At 42.1% G+C, this 20762-nt stretch overlaps 1 protein-coding gene across 4 annotated transcripts in view; it reads right to left on the bottom strand.

Moving 5' to 3' along the window:
- Positions 1 to 1337: 1337 nt before the first annotated feature.
- MOCOS (molybdenum cofactor sulfurase) overlaps positions 1338 to 20762 on the bottom strand; it is a 46607-nt gene continuing 27182 nt past the window's right edge. The window contains exons 10-15 of one of the 4 annotated variants that reach the window (XM_045510836.2): positions 13973 to 14051; positions 13132 to 13256; positions 9122 to 9227; positions 6221 to 6362; positions 3210 to 3314; positions 1338 to 1534 (exon numbers count right to left, since the gene is read on the bottom strand). In XM_045510836.2, the coding sequence (XP_045366792.2) occupies positions 1382 to 1534; positions 3210 to 3314; positions 6221 to 6362; positions 9122 to 9227; positions 13132 to 13256; positions 13973 to 14051 (710 nt within the window). In that variant the 3' untranslated portion in view covers positions 1338 to 1381. Of the gene's footprint in view, positions 1535 to 3209; positions 3315 to 4698; positions 4947 to 6220; positions 6363 to 6894; positions 7170 to 9121; positions 9228 to 13131; positions 13257 to 13972; positions 14052 to 20762 lie in introns of those variants that run through there. The other 3 variants (XM_010947206.3, XR_006722035.2, XM_045510837.2) reach the window with 3 other exon arrangements.

The raw sequence follows: 20762 nt of genomic DNA, 5'->3' as shown, positions 1-20762 counted from the left end.
GCAAAAGACGTGTATTCTGAAAACCATAAGATGCTGATGAAGGAAACTGAAGTCGACACCAACAGATGGAAAGAGATACCATGTTCTTGGACTGGAAGAATCAATAATGTCAAATAACCATACTGCCCAAGGCAATCTACAGATTAAATTCACTTTCTATCAAAATACTAATGACATTTTTCACAGAACTAGAACAAGTAATTTTAAAATTTGTATGGAAACACAAAAGGCCCTGAATAACCAAAACAATCTTGAGAAAGAAGAACAGAGCTGGAGGAATCACACACCCTGACTTCACACTATACTACAAAGCTTCAGTAATCAAAACAGTATGGTGCTGGTACAAAAACAGACACATAGATCAATGGAACAGGATAGAAAGCCCAGAAAAAAACACATGTACTAAATGTCCATCAACAGATGAATGGATAAAGAACCTATGGTATAATGGAATATTACTCAGCCATAAAAAAAGAATGAAATATTGCCATTTGCAGCAACCTGGATGGACTTAGAGATAATCAGGCTAAGTGAAGTTAAGTCAGAGAAAAACAAATATCATATGATACTATTTATATGTGGAATCTAGAAAAATGATACAAATGAACTTATTTACAAAACAGAAATAAACACACAGACATAAAAAACAAACCTATGGTTACCAAAGGGGAAAGAGAGGGAGGGATAAATTAGGAGTTTGGGATTAACAGATACACATTACTATGTATAAAATAAACAACAGGGACCTGTCTATGGCACAGGGAACTATATTCAAAATATTGAACATGAACTATATTCAATATCTTGTAATAACCTACAATGGAAAAGAATCTGAATATATATATATATTTTTCATATAATGAAATAGTATAATTATACATATTATACATGTATAATTGAATCACTTTGCTGTGCATCTGAATCTAACACAAGGTGGTAAATCAGGTATACTTCAATTAAAAAAGGTACAAATTTCAATCGCTTCTCGACCTTTTCGCTAAGACCAAGTGTAAAAAAAAAGGTACACATTTCTATTTATAAGATAAATTAGTACTAGAGATATAACATACAACATGAAATATATAATTCATACTGCTGAACATTATATATGAAAGTTGTCAAGAGAGTAAATCCTAAGTGTACTCATCACAAGGAAAACATTTTTTTTCTGTTTCGTTAATGTTGTGTCTATATGAGATGATGAATGTTCCCTGAATTTACTGTGGTCGTCATTTTGTGACATATGTAAGTCAAATCTTTAAGCGGTACATCTTAAACTTACACGGTGCTGTGTGTCAATTATATCTCAATAAAACTGGAGGGAAGAAAAGAGTGGAGATGGTTGTAAAAGAGAAATTTTAATCTATGTTGAAAACAAATTTTAGGAGATAACATCCTGATGTTTCTCAGAAGCAGATAAATCATCGTGTTCTGTGTTTTCTTTCAACATAGGGAGCACCTGAGATCCTACAGACAGGTAACACGGAGAAGACGAATCCAAAGCCGTGTGCATCAGGTACACTCCAAAGTTCACCTGTGAACAAAACAGCAGCAACAACAAAAAGTTAGAATATTTTAGGAGTTCCAATAATTTTGTAAATAATACTGTTCCACTACAATTAAGTCAGCTCTTTAACAATATGTACTGGGAGTTGGTAAGTCCTACCTGTCGTGTCGAAGAAGGTACTGGGAAACAGGGAGCATCGTGATATCCTAGACGCCATTAGATTCTCCTCCCAAGATGCTCCTCCCCGTAGTCACCCCCCACCTCTTTACTGCTGGACCTTTTCTTTTTCCCCCTTCCTGGACACCCCGAGTTTCCCACAGGAGGCCTTCTTCCTGCTCTGGGCCTCCAACCACTGCCGGGCTGATGTCTGCTCTGGTCCCTGATGTAAAAGCCATTTTGTGAAAATACGGGGGACATTCAGCATTTCCTGTGAGCATGTGTAATGTGAACTAAGCTCTCCAAGTTCTCCACAATAAAGATGGAAGGTCCAAAGTGAAGAACTGTCTGAGTCTACTCAAGGTTTGTCATCAATGCAAGTGAGCCAGCAGGAAGACTTTGGAGGATGTGACATGTTCCCAGATCTGTTCATTCCTGTGCTAGCATGGGTTGGTCACCACCGTGTTCCAGCCCCCAGGCTGGGGGCTGGGGCCAAATTAATTCCTTAAGATTTGTGCACATGTAGGTGAAGACTACACAGGAACTCTCTGTACTCTCTTTGCAATTTTGCTGTAAATCTTAAGTTGTTTCCAAATTTTAAAAAAAGATCTGTGCACAAAAATTATAGTGATGTTGAGAAATACCACATCCATGTACTATAATATTTGTGTCCACCCATCCCCTTCCTGGCAACCTGCAAGGGGCAGGCTCAAGGTCCCCATACCCCCAGTTGACATAGCTGCCTGCTGCCGCTGAGCAGACAGATATGTTAGTATAACACTCAAGTGCAACAGCTCTGCAGACCCCCTGTCCTCTATCTGTAAGGAGAGTTGTGTCAATCAAATACTGTGAAACAAAACTGTGGTTTTGGAGAAACACAGGGTACAATGCAGAACGTTTCCCCGTGAGTTAACTTGCTGGTTTATTACTGGAAAGAGGTGAAATGCTTGCATCATTTCAGTTAATGTTCAAGAATTGTTCCATGCAGTCGGACTGCTTACTTGGCTTTACTGGAATTCTTTGCAAACAAAAAGTCCTGACAGAAAGTGCAAGCCCAGAAATTAAAGAATCTTCCTGGTTCAACTTTTATCACTTGGAATCCACGAGAGCAACACTGGGTCATTTTAACCTGCGAGAAGATGACTGACACACTTAGTACAGTGAAATTTATTGAATCTTTCTATGCGATTAACCTATTCACCATAAGGAGTTTTTTTACTCTTCATGAGATTTCTGTGGCAAAGAAAATAATGATCAAGACAATAGAATTACTTTAATTCTTTACTTATTTCTTATTTATAGTCCTTATCTCTTCAACAAGATTTGAAAGTATCAAAAATACATGGAATTCTTTAAAGTGAGGAAATGAATGGAAAGGAAAAATAAGGCAGTGCCGTGGACGAGGTCTGAACCTTGATGGTGGCCCATCAGCCTTAGAATGGTCTCCCACTTCTAAAAATGACTCAGTACTATTAAGGATTAGTTCTGGTGTGGATCACACATCGGGATCTTAAAATGGAGTGTTGTATTTCACAATTACGCTTACCTGTCTCTCCTGCCTCTCAGAAAGCTTTTGGAAAATATCTTTGTTTCGTTGCCCCGTTTGCTGATCGATGCATATCATCTGGCATCTGTGACAAGGCCCCAAAACCTGGGAGGAGAGAAGGGAAAAGACAGCATTGTCATGAAAGTGACCAGCCTGCCACACTCTGCAGGGAGGAATCTGGCTCCAGGAGGAGCTGTTGTAAACGGCCGTCCCCTGGTCCATTTCAGACTCACAGAGAAATGCTCAAACTGCAAGGAGCCAGGAAGGGGCGCCTCTTCACAGGGCCTGCTAGGGAATCACCTGCATTTGTTTATCAGCTGAAAGGCTACTGCATCAGGGCTCTGTAGACAAAGGAGGGTGGTTGTGACACTCAGGTGGTTATCAGGGAAGGTTGGGCATCCTCCAGGGAAGGAAGGAACTGATGGGAGGACACGCTGGGAAGAGATGAACAGCCACAGACCGTGTGCTGCTGTGGTGGTCACAGATCACTCCAGACTATGGCACGTAACTCACACAACCGCACATGCTAACACACGGGGGCTGAGATCTGATATCACAGTACATAGTGGACATCCTTCCATGTTCGTTCTCGGAGAGCTACCTCATCCCGGAATTTTGCAGGTTTCACCATGGCCTGGCATTCCCGTGGGTTGATGCACTTAGCTCTTCTGACTGGAGCCATGTGCACAGTTTCTAATGCTTTGCTGTTATAAAGATCTTAATTCACATAACTCTCCTGCTTGAACAATGTCTTAGGCTAAATCTCCCATGATGAGATTATAAAGCCAACATAAATGCTTTTATGACTTGAGAATACCCAGTGAAAAAGTGCTTTCCCAAAGACATGTGCTAGATCTTTGTGCACTGCAACTGCTTCAGCACTGAGTATTATTATCAACAAACAGCTCTTTTTTTTTTAAGTCCAGTATTTTATCCTTGTTTTTTCTCTTTTTTTGGGGGGGTGGAGGGGTAGCTAGGTTTGTTTGTTTGTTTGTTTGTTTGTTTATTTATTTATTTATTTTTTAATGGAGGTACTGGGGATTGAACCCAGGACCTTGTGCATGCTAAGGACACAATCTACCACTGAGCTCTACCCTCCCCTGAACAAATATCTCTTAAGCATTTACTTTTTGAAAGGCATAATGTTAACTACAGCTTATACTTTTTAATGCCTGCACAGGACAACATTGGAGTATGATTTATTTAATTAACCTCCCTTTTATGGACATTCAGCATGTTTTCCAAATTTTCATATTTATAAAGTATTGTAGTAAGTAATTTTGTAATATGCCCTCGCATAACTTGTAAGGGTGTTTTTTAATGGGATAGTTTTGTACCAGTGGAATTATTGGGTCAGAAGACATGCATATTTTAACTTTCATTAATTGATGTTTATTAAGAATTATGATCCAAAGAAAGCAAAGCATCTCAGAAAGGTTTTTAAAACAGTCTTTCTTGTATCCATGTCCCCAGGTACAGGACAACTTACCTGTTGCAAAGTAACTTTTCAACAGTGATGCTAGTTTATTTGCAGTTTTTCTCTCCTTTTCCTTTTTTTCTTCCTTTATTTCTCCCCTCCTCTCTCTCCATCTGTCATGTATTTAGTGCCTACTCTGTACCAGGCAGGAGATGTAAGCAAGTGCTTTTAAAGCAGGGCATGGACACAGGAATAGAAGATGAAGAAGAGAAGAGTAGGTCAGGATGGAGGGAGGAGGAAGGCTTCTGCCAGAGAGAGGTCTGTGGGAGAGAAGAGACATTGTTTTGCAAGGCAGAACAGCTTCCAGGATAAGAGGAAGTTTGGAGAGCTCGGTGGATACAAAAGATCTTTGGGACATTTTGTATGTGTGCCACGCAATTTATCCCTACCCGCAACCCCAGACCTCTGAAATCCTTCATTAAATATGAAATTATTGTTTACTGTTTTTCTGGATGTTAGAGTGAGTGGTGTCCCTTTTGAGTGCTGTAGCCCCATTATCGCTGGTTGGTACAAACGGCTAATAACTGCTATTATTACAATCATTTCATCGCCCGCTGGAGAGCTGGGCACATTCTGTGCAGATGACCCGTCCTTCCATTCCCCAGCCATTCCTTAGCTTTCCTGTCCATTCGTTCTGTCCACGGCTGTGGAGCACTGACTCTGGGTCAGGACTGTTCCAGGCTCTAGAGGAACAGCAGGGAACAGAGCAGACTTGGTCCTCACCCTGGTTTGCTCTGAAGAAATAAGTAGGCGCCATGCAGAGCATGACCGTGTGCTCGGTCAGGAGCATCCTTTACAAGGAGGTAAATTCTGAGCTGAGGCCCTGAAGGAGCCGTAGGAAGAGTGTGCCAGGCAGACGGGACGCCAGGGCACAGGTGCTGAGGCAGGAAGCGTGGCTTGGGTAGGGAATGGAGAGAGAAGGTCCATGTGACAGGCAGAGGCAGAGGGAGAGGGGTGATGAGTCCAGGGAGATAGGAGGGGCCACAGGGGCCAGGTCGCAGGGCCTTTTCCACCCTCGTGAGGAAGTCAGCTGTAGACTTCAGGTTTGGGGGCCCAAAGCCTGGTGGCCTTGCCTCTGACGGCCAGCTGCCCTTCAGCTGCCAGGAGGCCGGAAGCAAGAGTGTGGGGAAGAGGTGTAGCCAAGGGCACTAAAGGACCATGAGGCATTTTGGCTCTTCCTCCAGGAGCGGGAAAGGCCAACAGGCTTCAGGAGGATGAAGATCTCAGAGGCACACATGTTCCAGGCACAGAGTTTAAGCCGAGACACAGCAGTCAGGTGGAGGCAGCACCGAGCCCTCCATCACCTGTGCGGGGCACGTTCTCTCTTCCTCCCGGGAAACTGCTGCCCCCCTCGGAGGAATGAGGGATGGGTCATTCCAAGGGGCACCCAGAATGCAGACGTCCAATACCCTCCTGCCGAGAGTCAAGGGCAGTGGTGGGATTCCCTGCTACCTGCAACCATCCCAGCCTAGGACTGAGGTCAGTCTCCATGGGTAACCCTTGAGGAAGGATAATAGAACTTCCTGGAACTTACTTGGAAACGCAAGGAACCAATTGAAACCTCATCCCAATTCTCTTCTTCGAAAGCCCTTGTCCCATTGGTAATAATATTGGCACGGAAACGTGAGATGAGATCTTTCATTGGGAATAATTCTTCCTTTCCATTCTCATCACTGCTAAAGACACACCAAAAAGAGAAAAGGGGAGAGGGGTGGACAACCACACTATTATAATAATTCGACATTTCCACCCCTCAAAATGCCTGAATTCATCAACTGTACTCTGGCCTGAGGCCTAGATGATCAGAACAAGCTTTCACCATGAGTGCAAGGCCAAGAGATACACATCTGTTAGACAGACCTCCATGGTCTCCCCTGGAATATGGTCCCACCTCCACAGAGAGGCCCAAAAGAGGCAGTGCAAAAGGGAAGCAGATCTTTGCTGAGGAGATGAAGGACTCTGGAAACCCTTCAACAGGGGTTGAGTTTATGAATAAACTTATGAGAAAATTCCAACTTCACAGGGCGAATCAGGACAAGGTGCTTAAAGAGTGTCAAACAGGCTTCATTAGCAAGGACCTAAAAAACACCAAGAGCTCACACTCTTTTGGATATTAGAACATCACAAAGCAACCCAGAGTATACATGGGAGGTTTGAGAATTTATTTACTACAGAGAACAGATCCGTGTTGCCAGCGGGGGGGGGGGGGGGGGGGGGGCAAAATGGGTGAAAACGGGGTCAAAAGGTACACACTTCCAGTTATAAAATAAACAAGTCATGGGGATGTAATGTACAGCATGGTGACTATACTGTATTGCATATTTAAAAGAAAATAAATGATAAATAATAAATAATAAGAAAATAAATCATCTTAAATTTCTCATCACAAGAAAAAAATGCTGTGGTTATGTATGGTGACAGACGTTAGCCGAATTTCTGTGATCACTTCTCAGTATATACAAATATGGAATCACACTGAACACCTGAAAAGAATACAACATTGCATGTCAATTATACCTTGATAAAAAAATATTGTATTCTCTAACTTCCATCTTCTTTGCAGCTTTAACTAAGCATGTGCTATTTTGGTAATTCTTGGTTGACATTTTTGTTTACTACCATGAGGTACCATGAAATGGCTCCCTGCACCTCCATGTACTCCTTCCTCTGAGGTTAAAAAAAAACAACACTGAAAAAGCATCTGAAGACTTCAAGAGAAGAGCACCCGGTATGACCCCATTAAATTTAGTTTACGGAAAGGTGAAACTGTCAATGGTGAGAGGCCGTGACAGTGGTGACCTTCAGAGCGGCTGACTAGGAGGGGCTATGAGGAAGGGCTGTGGGGACCGGAAACGCTCTCTGCTCCAACCAGGTGGGGGTTACATGGGTGTGCACATCTGTAAACATTTGCTGAACTCTGTACTCATGATTTTTGCACTTTGTTATACTGTAAGTAAAAAAATGTTAAATTGGGGGGAATCCTCGAGCATGACTGGAATTTGCCCTGCAGAAAAAGGCTCTAGGGGAGAGTAAAGGGTCCCATGGCCATATCCCAATCCCCTTCCAAACTGTGAACAGAGTATGAAAAGCCAGGGACCAGGGTAACAAAGTCTAGCTTTGCTACTAATTATGTGCAACTCCCATGATCCATAATGGCTGCAGGGTCCACACCGGAAATGAGAGGGTTAGCACTTTCCAGTCCTGAGATCCTTTGATTCTCGATTTACCCTCCAGGTTTAAAACCCTCCCTCTATGCTTTGTACAAGGGAGAGTTTTACGTCCCAAAGTTTTCGTGGTCAGATGTACACGATCGCATCATCAAACTGAAAATAGAACCATGGGCCAGCCAAGGCTGTTTCTCTTACGCTTGACCACCTGTTCTTCCTACCCACTGCTTGTCAACCCTACGCTAAACCAACTGATAGGAACCAGGTTGCAGCAAGCCTGTCCCCACCTCCTGTCTTTCCACACCAAGAATCCCAGAAAACGGCAGACTTGATCTCCCCAGGGAGAGGGTCACTCAGTGCCGGGAAAACTCAGTGAACCCCCAAGGACCGGGCAGCTGCATCACACTTCTGCTCCCAGAGAGGGCAGCTGGACCTCAGCAAGAGAACACTGTTGTATGTTTTTGCCGATGACTGTAGACAGGAATTACTACAAATGGTCCATCTTTGTTGTTTTTATTGAACTATATTTGTACGTCTGTGTGTGTGCACACACGTGCCCAGGACCACAAGGCATGTGAGTGTCACGGGAGTCACAGTCACGGTGCTGACAGGTGTGGACCACGAGTGATCGGCTGGTCCCAACCCTTACTCAAGAGCTGGGTGATCTTTCTCCCCAATTGTCTGATGACCTTGGGACTTCAACTTCCTCTGAAGAACAATGAGGAGACTTAGACCAACAAAGACTCTTAGCGCTGACCCTTCCAGAGCCCTTGAGAAAGAACTGGTGGGAGTGAGCAGGCAGGGTGCTAGCTCTGTCTGATGATACAGACAAATAATATCTACAATTACAACTTTTAACAGCTTTCATAGCCACTCTTCCCTCAGTGACTGTGGAAGTAAGGCAAAGGTCCTAGGGGCAGGGGACAGTGGGAGGCTGGGCAATGCAACTGGGTCAAATTGATGGCAGTTCTACTAAAGTAAGTGTTAAGAATTAGAATGATTAAAAAATGAGGATTGGGATTCTCCATTAAACATCTTGAGGGCATGAAGAAGGACACTGAAAGATAAAGGAGAACCCTCTAAAAGAGTAAGGGAAACGTCTAAAAAGTCTGGGGACATCTCTGGGCCTCAGTTTCTCAATGAAGGGTCTGGACTCACGATTCTCAGAGCTTTCCTCCCCAGACAAGTGACCAGCTCACTGCCAGGGGCAAGCGGTTACACCTGTCTGCTCTTCCCAAGGTAAACAGCAAATAGTAAAGGGATCTTACCTGGTGCTTAATTGCTGCTGAAGTTCCAAAACACTGGATCTGTTTACCAGCAGATACTGGGCCTCATTCACCAGAGAAAGGGCGGCTGTTGTACAAGCAGGTTGATCTAAAAGTGATGGAGCAGTCAAAATAAGAGTTGCCAGATAAGGAAACAACCTAAGTGCCCATTGGCGGATGAATGGATAAGGAAAACATGGTTACACACACACACACACACACACACATACACACCACACAATGGAATATTATTCAGCCATAAAAATGAAATCTGACCATTTGCAGTAACATGGATAAATCTTGAGGGCATTATGCTAAGTGAAAAGTCAGAGAAAGACAAATATTGTATGATCTCACTTACATGTGGAAACTAAAAAAAGCCAAAGCAAACAAACAAAGTAAAACATAACAAAACAAAACAAGCTCATAGATACAGAGAACAGGTTGGTGTTTGCCTGATGCAGGGGGTGGGGGAGAGCGAAACGGGTGACGGGGGTCAAAAGGTACAAACTTCCAGTTATAAAATAAATAAGTTTGGGGGATGTAATGTATAGTGTGGTGACTATAGTTAATAATACTGTACTGCAAATGTGAAAGTTGCTAAGAGAGTAAATCTTGAAAGTTCTCATCATAAGAAAAAAAAAATCTGTAACTGTGTGATGACGGATATTAACTAGATTGATTGTGATGATAATTTTGTGATATATACAAATATCAAATTTGTATGTTGCATGCCTGAAATTAATATAATGTTGCACATCAATTATCCCTAAATTTAAAAATTAAAATAAAATAAACTTGAAAAGAAGAGTTGCTTGCTTGGAATGCAAATGAATTGTGCTTCCATTGTCTTGCATTTTTTAAAAGTAGAGACTATTTTTATAAGGGAAAAAAATGGTGCCCTGGTAATAATAAAACTGTTCTCAGCATGGCTCAAGCTTCTCAAAAACAGAAAGAAAATGAGCTCCTAGAATATTCTGTTAATAATCTGGAAAGAAATAATAAAATGCTGAAGTTAAATTGTTCCAGCAAAGGAGAGCTGGAAGCAACACTTAGAAGGTCATGGGCCCAGGAAGATCTGCTGAATCTGGTCAGGGAATCTAGTCAGAGAAAATCTGGGTTTTGCCATTGGGCGAGTGTGTAATGTTGACTTTGGAAATAAATAATACAAGTTTTTAAACTACTGAAAGGAGGGGGGAAAAAAGAGTAAAAAAATATCCAGGCCGTCCAGAACCAGGGCGGCCTGTCATCCAGGTTCCATCTTCCATTTGTTGTGCACGCCACAAGACATTGATAAAAAGGGTTGTCTGGACCCCAACCAAGTGAGCTGGCTCCAGAGCAGGTCTGTGGACGTGGGAGTACCTGAGACTGGAGACTTCCAGGAGAATCGCTTTCTGGATCCTCCACTTCCATGTCTTCTTTGCTAACACGGCCCTGTCGGAGAAGGAGGTACAATCCCAGGCCCCTCACAAAGGCCCTTGCTCACCCTTCACAGGGCAAAGGCTGCACCTCTCCTAGGGCACGGGGCCCCCGGGGACTGAAAATCTCCAGGGTGGAAAACAAAAGCCCCATTCAAAACCCTGGGGCCTGTGCTGAGAAAATGGAAGTCTCTAAAGCGTGGATGAATCATTCTCCTGTAGGTCAGGTGGGTTACAATTCTCTGCTGTTCACAAAAATGCCGGAACTAATTAAGTTGTCAAGTGACAGATGATTAAAGTCATCTTAATGTTAGATCTCTGTGCCTCAGAAGAAAGGTTTGAGTGGCAGTGTGTTAACCAAACCCCTTCAGCCCCAGCTCTTTAACTGACTAAAAATTTTTCAGAAGAAAGCCAGTGCTGAACACCAGCTATTCTGACTTAGGTGACAGTCATTTACGGACACGGGAATTAACAGCGGGAGGCTAACCATCTTATTAAGAGATTCATTTTCAACAACTTTTCTCTTTATGTTTAATAACTATTTTTCAGAATTTATAAATTTTCTTGCTTTGATCCATTGTATATTGTTCAAAATTATAAGACCTCAACATAGAAAAAACTTCCTAACACCAAGACTCAACGATCCCAGTAAACTTTAAAAAATGTTATACATTTCATCTTACGTATCATTTTAGTTTCCGGTAAATATAATAGGGTGGTCAAGGAAAGATTTTTCAAGCATAAAATATATAACACAAAGATAAAATTCCATCAAGGAAGTGGAATGGAAGTACAAGTTAAAGAAAGAAAAGGAAAGAAATATTTCTGTGCATTAAAAAATAATTTGCTCATATACACTGATTTGTAGACATAACGCTACAGCACGCTTAATAGTAAAAGTGTAAACATAACTTTTATATGCCCTGGGAAGCCAAAAAATTCGTGTGACTTGCTTTATTGCAGTGGTCTGGAACCGAACCCACAATATCTCCAAGGTAAGCCTGTATGTTTACAATATACTGGAAATCACATCCTTTGCAACTATTTTAACTGTTTTTTAAAAATATAGATGATGGTGTAGAAATGTACGAGGTAGTGTAGCTTCAAAAAAATTATTCCAAGGTGTACCAACAAAAAACATTCAAAGACTGGTAACAGTTCCATAAGAGACCTCGCCAACATAAATGGTATCCTCATGTAAAACATTCACAAGCTGGCACTCCCTGATCCTGCATCGAGCAGGCGACAGATTCGCTCTGCTCCCACCTTTGCCTACCCAGGCCCCCACCTCCCACCAGGACAGTCACTGCCGCCGCCTCCTGGCCCCTTGGCATCCTTCGTCTCCCTCTCTATCCAGCCTCCACACCTTGCCAGGGGTGTCTTCCTAATGCAAGCAGCGTCATGAAACTCCCCAGCATAGAATGAGCCCCCACAACTACCAGAAAATGCTTACTGACTCCACAGTAGCACCTCCTTTCTCCCTAGCTCTGCCCCCCAACTCCCCCACCCACATCTGACCCTCCTAAACCCGTCTCTGAGCCCAGGAAATGCCAAGCCCTGCCATGCTGCTCCTGAGAAAGCCTCTTACGTCTCTCTGACTGGAAAACTCCTGCTTTCCTGTTAAGAGGCAACTCCAAACTCACCTCTTCCCTGAAGCCCTCCATGGCTCACTCCAGGTACAGATTTACAAGCCAGTCTCTCTGGGAGCCAATCACTAAGCCAGGTCATTCCTGCACAAACCAGTAGCGTAGCAACTATCCAGTCGTTCACTTAGTCATGTAGTATTTATTGAGCAACTACTATGTGCCAGATCTGTTCCAAGCACTGGGGATGCAGCACTGAATGAAGCAGAGAAAAACCCCGCACAGAGCTTATGGTCAAGCAGAACATAAGCAGAACAACTGAGTTAAATGCATGTCTATAGGATGTGACAAGTGCCCCAGGAAAAAATAAAAGAGGGAGTGAGCTGGGGAGGCTCAGGGAGGGGTCTGGTTCTAAGGAGGGCATTCAAGCAACGCTCCCCCAAAAAGGCGACCTTTGAGCAGACACCTGAAAACACACTCTTCTTCCCATATGGCACTGTTAGCTCACAGTGCTTCCTTCCCGGCTGTCTCGTTTCATCCTAACAACAGCTTAGGGAGGGAAAAACCATCAAGACTCTTAAGTCTACGTAGTCAAGGTCTACAGAAGTTAAGAACCACAAGGCCCAAGGACTTGCCAAAGTCTCACAACCCCGTGGTGTTGGAGCCAAGACTAGAAACCCAGGTTTTCTTAGGACATAGCAAGCTACCGGTGTTTTTAAGTAACAAAACTAAACTGCGCTTCTAAACAGGCAGGGCGGAGGCAGAGAGCCTGAGCAGAGGCAAAGCCACTGGCTGCAAGCTCACTTCGGCCTCCACGGGGTCATCCTGGAGACCCCACGTGGGTCCTGCTGGCCTGGGGGCCACTGCAGCACCTTTCTGCCAAAGGCAGACCACCCCCACTTTCTGTGCGTGAGCAAGCTGCCCTGTCAGTCCATTTTGTGGGCTGGTTTTGATGTCTGCAAGATGTCAGCCCAAGTTCCCGTCCCCTAAGAAGCAATTCAAAATGCGATACCTTTGCCATGTTTCCTCCTCGCGCTTCTTTGAAAGTCTGAACTTTGCTTGATCAAGTGACATGGACGGCCAAAAAACTTAGACAACCAGCTTGAAATTTTTTCTCCACAATCGTAAGTATTCACCCTGGTTGAAAAAAAAAAAAGGAAGGAGGGTGAATGTTATATAGTATTTCTTTAAATAATCAAAATAGCAAAAAGTTAGATACTACAATATAATAAATATAATGTAAAACATCAAGCCCCGAGCAAGATGGAAACCTAACATGACAGGTGTGCTCAGGAAGCTGCAGAGAGATTTCCATGACACGGGAAGGCCTGAGATCTGGGGCTTGTGCAAGCTGTCCCCCGCCTCACCCCACCCCGCTCCACACCACACTGTTCCAGGCTCTGCAGGGAGCAACACAGACAGAGTCCTGGTCTCTGGAGGTCAGCATTCTAGTAGGAGAGACTGAAGATAAACGCTGGGGGAAACATTAATGAGACGAATACAGCAAAGCAAGCAGAGAGGGAGGAGCTGGTTTCTGCGGGAAGTTAGGCGGCGGCTCTGAGAAGGAGGCTTTTCAGCAGAGACCTGATGGAGGTGCCGGATGAGCCCTGCTGCGGTAAGACAGGGGAAGAGCATTCTAGGGAGAGGGCCCAGCAAGGGCAAAGTCCTGAGGTGGAGCTTGGGAGGTTTGAAGAATGGCAAAGAGCCCCATGGTGGGTGTGCGAGGGGGGAAGCGGCAGCAGGCTGGACAGAGGGAGCAGCGGAGGACTGGTCAGCCGCACAGGGCGTTGCTCCTTCCCGGCTCTGAGCCACCCTGCAGGCGGACCCGAGGATTTCACCCGCTGCAGCCTCACCTGTCCGCACAGACCTTGCTTTGGCAAATCTGAGCCCGTTCGCTGTTTTCCTCAAGAGGCACCTCTATAGGCTCCATCCCTGATGAACGAAGTTTAGAGACAAAATTACCATAGTGCAAAGAGAAGGAGTATGTCCAAAAAAGTCCATTATCTTGAAATATACAAGAATTTTAATGACCCTGGAAATTGGTTAAATCAAATAAGTGGCCAGGTCTGGGAACTCTCTTGATAACACAGAGATTCTCTTTATCATAATTTTTTTTTTCCAAACTCACAGAAACATAAATACATACATGTATGCATGTGGGGTTTTTTTCAATTTGTTGACTATTTTGACAATTTATTTCTTCATAATCAGAAGTACAAATGTCTAGCAGACTAGAATTTCCATAAGATGAGTAAATTTTCTCTCATAGGTAGAGAAGGTGGTAGGGTAAACAAGAGACAGAACATGGGGAAATAATGTTAAGACTCAAATATTTAATGACATCAGAGTAAGCTAATCTCATACATCCATCTCCATCATAAGGACATGGCTGCCTCAGGAAACAGACAAATTACAAATGTCCCTTGCCCAACAGGCTGGCAGCCCAAGTCCCCATTCTTTGGATTTCTCTTTGCTGTCTTCTGAGCTGACCACCCTCCTGTCCATAGACTTTGTCCAAAAGAGGATACAATAAAATGAATGATGTTTCCATTCAATATCAATAAATTCCTCTCTTCCTCATTATTGGTACCACCAACAGCGTGTGCACTGAGTAGCCTTCTTGTGGAGGACCCTGCACTGGGGCGGTCACAACCATAATCCCTGGGAGGCTAAATTCCTTTGAAAGATTTCTCTACCTCTGATGGCTCCACAGCCTGACCTCATTGCAGCCTACGCTACCTTAAGCCTTTAGAAACAGGCAAGCATGAAGGCTCGCTCTGTAAAGAGGTCAGCAGAGTGTCAGTTCTCAGTAGCCCCTAGGCACCAACATCAAATTGGACTCCTGCATCAATCATCATTATCACTAAAAAAAACCAACCCAAAACAACAACAACAACAACAAAAATCTGTTACTATCTCAGCAGGGTTGGGAAGCTATCCTTTTCTAAAAAATTGTTATTTTGCAGTAACAACATGCAAAGTAGTGTATAATGTATGTACATAATGGTCTAAAGAATAATAAACACTCATGTACCCAGTACTCAGCCAGAGCGGTATTCATTCTTTAAATAAAACAGAATAAGATATGCAGCAGAAGCTGAAGGCAACCTATCCAAGGCCACTGAAGAGGGGAAGACCACTGATAAAGGCTGGCGCTGCTGAAGCCTCTGCCCCCTGCACTCCTTCTCATCCTGCATGAGTCATTAAAAGTAGAGGGAAAGGCATGAAGCCACGACAGCTGAGTAGAATCTGTGGAGGCCCCTACTCTGTGGACTCCTCCTGTGTGGCCCCCCCGTGTCCTCCAGCCCTCTCACCGTCACCAGCGTGACCCAACCTGTCCCTCAGCAAGCACACGTCGTGCACACCCGTGTCCCTGCTCCCCCTGGTCCTGCTGCACCACACAGCACAGCAGAGCTCAGCAGGCCGGTGCAGCCATTCCCACTCACGAGCTTCAGGCCATGATTGCTACCCGGACCCACCCAGTCACGACAAGCTGCAAAGACAGAGAAGCCACAACTGGTGTGACAGGTATTTCATCAACTCAGTCCCCTGCTTGTCCACGTCTTACACAAGCACGGCCAGTTCCACACTCCTGCCCCTGTGTGGGGAAGGCCAGAAGAGGTGTGAATCCAGAATGCTCCAGAAGTTTACAGAGGGGATGTGCCGTGCTGAGTGATTATAGATGCTGCCATGTCAAGAGGCTGTGTGTGGAAGAATGGGACTGCACCAGGTGCGCACCCGCAGGGGGGAACAGTAAGGCGAGTCCTGGGGCATCAGGTACGAGGAAGTAACCACAGCAGGGTGGGGGGAGCACCGCACGTGGACAAGTGCCTGATGGAAAGCCACCCCTGGGCAGCCAGCCTCTGGCATAAATCACACAAAATCATAAATATGGCCCTCAGATGGCTTATAAAGTTCATCCCAGGCCTCTTGTTAAGGCAACAAAATCTGGGGCCCCATATGGATTGAACTCAAGGGGCCCCCAACAAAGTTCACGGGGACTGAGTTCATTCCATATGTTCTAAGCCCTGTGCTCAGCTCAGAGATACAGAAAAATAAAAGACTCCGATCTCTGGACTCAAGATACCTGAAAACTTTGGGAGCGACACGTCACATACATGAAACAATTATAAAGTCTTGTTTTAATGTTTATTATTTAGGGCCAAAAATTTGTCCTGCCATACATTGCCAAAGGATGCTCTTAGTCTACCCACGGTGCTGGATGTCCCTACAAGTGAGCAGAACATCTGACACATGTGGGGGTCCCCACACCACCTCACAACATGCTGCTAATCTGAAGTGTAAGATATTTGGCTATTTGCTTTCTTTCTCTCTCTCATTCCTTATGTTCTGGGATAAACCCTATTTAGTCATGATATATATTTTTATGCTTCAGAGAATAGAAAGAGGAGTAATCCATTCAACTCTTTTTGTATGTTAATAGCCTGGGTATCCAAACTTAAGAAAAGTACAATGAAAGAAGGTAGCATCTCAATCTCACTAATATAAATAGGTATAAAAATACTAATAGAAATTAGCAGACTAAATCCATCAATGTATCCAAAAATTGCCAAATACCATTTTTCTTTTCCCCAAGAAAGCAAGGATAGCTCAGTACCAGACAATCTACTGATGTAAGACATTACCCTGGTAGATTAAAGGGGGAAAACACAGCTAAAAGATACAGAAAAAGCACTTAGTGAGAACTATTAGTCACGATAAACCTTTTGGCTAAGTAAGAAAAGAACTGCTTTAGCCTGGTAAAACAAATAAAAAACCTTTAGTAAATATCATTCTTATTATTGAAACTTTAGGAGCATCCTATTCAAATCAGTAACAAAAAAAGGATATCCTCCATCATTGCTCCATGCAGTAAGAAGAGAAAAAAAGAGAGAGAGAGAAATAATACTTGGAAAGGAAGATATGAAACGATCATCCTTAAAGTCGATATGCCTATTTACATAGAACATGCAAGAAAATCTTCAGACCAACTAATGAAACTAACAGGAATTCAGAAAAAGTATTGGGTAAAACACTGATACACAAAAATGGGGAATGTTTATATTATAAAAATAACCAATTAAAAACATTTAATACAAAAAAGATAGTACTCAAAATACTCCAATAAACTATTATATAACAAAAAATGTGCAAAATTTTTCTGGAAAATATTATTAAAATTGTGAAGTAAAGAAGTCAATGGAAAAAAATACTAGTTATATAGAGAGGACTCAATATTATATGATATAAATTCTCCTGAAATTAATTTATGACATTACAATCAAAATATGATTTCAAATATATGATTCTAGGGGGAGGATATAGCTCAGTGGTAGAGTGCATGCTTAGCATGCACAAGGTCCTGAGTACTGGGTCCCCAGTACCTACATTAAAAAGATAATAAATAAACCTAATTCTTAAAAAAACAAATATATGATTACAAAATATGTGATTTTGCAATCAAAATTCCAACATGACACACCAATGAAAATAAAGAGATTGTCAAAATGGATAAAAAAAAGCATGAGCCAACTGTATGCTGGAGACAAGAAACCTCTTCAAATATGATATAGGCAGATTAAAAGTAAAATGGAGCCATAAAGATGGTGAAAAGGGAATTTACACAATGGGAGAAAATATTTGCAAATCATATCTGAAAAGGGACTTGTATTGAGAATATATAAAGAACTCTTACAACTCAATAATTAAAAAATAAGTAAGCAAAGAATTTAAATAGAATTTTTTTCCTGAAGAAGATACACAAATAGCCAATAAACACATGAAAAGATGGTCAACATCATTAATTATCACGGAAATGCAAGTCAAAACTACGTGAGGTACCACTACACATCCACTAGGATGGCCATTAAAAGAACAACAACAAAATAACAAGTGTTGGGGAGGACATGGAGAAATTAGAAGCTTCATATGTTGCTGGTGGGAATGTAAAATGGTGATGGAGCCACTTTGGAAATGCTAAACACAGAGTTACCATATGACTCAGCAATTCCACGTCTAGGTATATGCCCAACAGAACTGAAAACACATGTCCGACACATTTATATGTAAATTTATACGTAAATGTTCACAGCAGCATTATACATAAAAACCAAACTGGAAACAATCTAAATATCCATCAACTGATGAATGGATTAAAAATATGGTATATCTATACAATGAAATACTCAACAATATGGATTACCCATAAAAACATTACGCTAAGTGAAAGAAGCCAGTCATATTATTGCATGATTCCATTTATACGAAACATCCAGAAGAGGCAAATCCATCGAAACAGAATATAGGTTAGTGGTTGCCAGGGGCTGGGGATGAGGTTAGGAATGGGGAGTGACTGTTCATGGGTATGGGGTTTCACTTTTAGGGTGATGAAAATGTTCTAAAATTGATTTGATGATGGTTGTACAACCTTGTGAATATACCAAAAAAAATCACTGAATGGTACACTTTAAATGAACACATTTTATGGAATGTTAAATAAATATCAATAAAGCTAGAAGAAACAAAGAAAAAGGTAGAAAATGATGCACCACACAAACACTAAGCAAAAGAGAGCTGAGTGGCTATATTAATATTGGACAAAGAATTTCATACTTTACACTTTGGAACAAAGAAAATTACCATGTGTAAAGAGGAACATTACTTAAAGAAGAAACAATTCACCAAGAAGACATAATAATACTAAGGGAAGCAAAAACTAACAGAACTAGGGGAAAAATAGATAAATCCACAATTACAGTTGGGGACTTCAACACTCCTCTTTCAGTATCAACAAGTAATGTAGAAAAACAGCAGAATCATCAACCAACTGAATAGAAATGACATCTATAGAACACTTAACCCAACAACAGAATACACTTTTTTTTCAAGCACATATGGAACACTCGTGGCACTAAATTATATCCTTGGTCATAAACCAAACCTTAATAAATGTTAATGAATTTAAAATCATATGAAGTATGTTCTCTCTTTTGGAGAGTTTATTGAAATTAAACTAAAAATCAGTGGCACAATGAAAACAAGAACATCTCCAAATATATAGAAGTTAAACAACACACTTCTAAGTAATCCATAGGTCAAAATGAATGTAAAGAGAACAAGAAAGAACATGAAAATATGCTTCATGTCATTATCCGTTAGAGAAATGCATAGTAAAATCATGAAGAGATGCCACTAGACGCCTACTGAAATGAATAAAATAAAATAAAATAAAAATACTGACAATACTGAAGGCTGGGCAACTGGAACCCTCATACATTGCTGGTGGGAATGATTCAGTCATTCTAGAAAATGGTTTGGCAGTTTCTTTTAAAGGTAAGCATACCTTTACCATGTGACCCAGGAATCAACTTCCATGCGTTAATTCTAGAGAAATGAAAACTTCTGGTCACCCAAAAACCTGCACATGAATGTTTAGAGCAGCTCTATTCCTAATTGCTCAAAACTGGAAAAAACCCAAATGTCCTTCAGCAGATGAAAGGATGAACAGACCCTGGTACACCCATACAATGGAATACTACTCAACAACAAAAAAGAATGAAATACTGATTCATGCAATAACATAGATAGATCTTAAAGGCATCACGCTGAGTGAAAGAAGCCAATATTAAAGGTCACATATTGTATGATGCTAATTATATCACATTCTCAAAAAAAACAGGTAGAGATAAAGAACAGATTTCTGATTGCCAGGTGTTAAGCGTGGGAAGAAGAGAGACTACACACAGATAGCACAAGGGAGTTTCCTTGGGTGATGGAACTGTTTTCATCTTGATTATGGGAGTGACTACACAAATGCGTGCATGTGTTAAAATTCATACAGAGAACAAAAGGCCAAGAAGAGCCAAGATGGTTTGGAAGCATGAGGAAGAAGGATATGCCCTACCAGATGTCAAGATTCATTCTATAATTCTAGTAATAAAATTGGCTTATTGGGTCAAGAAGAAGGTAAACCACTGGAACAGAATGGAATACCTACAGCCAAGAAACACGCTCATGACTATACGGAGAGAGAAGAAAGTGATACATCAGAAAAATTCAGCTACAAGTTAGGAGGGAAATTGGAATATTTCATAAATGGTAGGTGGGGTGGGGAAGGAAGAGTGAAACCAAGGAGACGTAGGTAGGGAATCTCAGCTATGTCTGTAATGCTTTTATTTCTTAAAAGGAGGAGAAAGAGAAAGTGGAGAAGGGAGGATGGAGGGGAGAGGAAGAAAGAGAGGAGGAGAAATTGAAGCAAATGTGGCCAAATGTTAAGGTTTGTTAAAATTGGATGCTAAGTATGTATTATCTTATTCTTGACATTTGTGCTGTCCAACACTGTAGCCACTAGCCACATGTAGTGATTTAAATTAATTCAAATTAAATAAAATTTAAAATTCCATTTTAGTGTCACATTAGGCATATTTCATATACTCAGTAGCCACATCTGATTGGTGGCTACCAAGCTGGATAATGTAGATGCTGAACACTTCCATCATCACCAAAGGGTCCACTGGACAGAGACGGTCTATATCATGTAGGTGTGTTAGATAGTTCATAATAAGAATCTACTAGGAAGAATCAAAGCTTGCAGTACATATGATGAGTGAAGGAAATAAAAGGAAGGTAAGTGAGGAGACAACA

This window comes from Camelus bactrianus, chromosome 24 (assembly GCF_048773025.1).
Source record: "Camelus bactrianus isolate YW-2024 breed Bactrian camel chromosome 24, ASM4877302v1, whole genome shotgun sequence".
Taxonomy (NCBI): Eukaryota; Metazoa; Chordata; class Mammalia; order Artiodactyla; family Camelidae; genus Camelus; species Camelus bactrianus.
The sequence above is the reverse complement of the archived record's forward strand: the minus strand, read 5'-3'. Positions and strand labels throughout refer to the sequence as shown.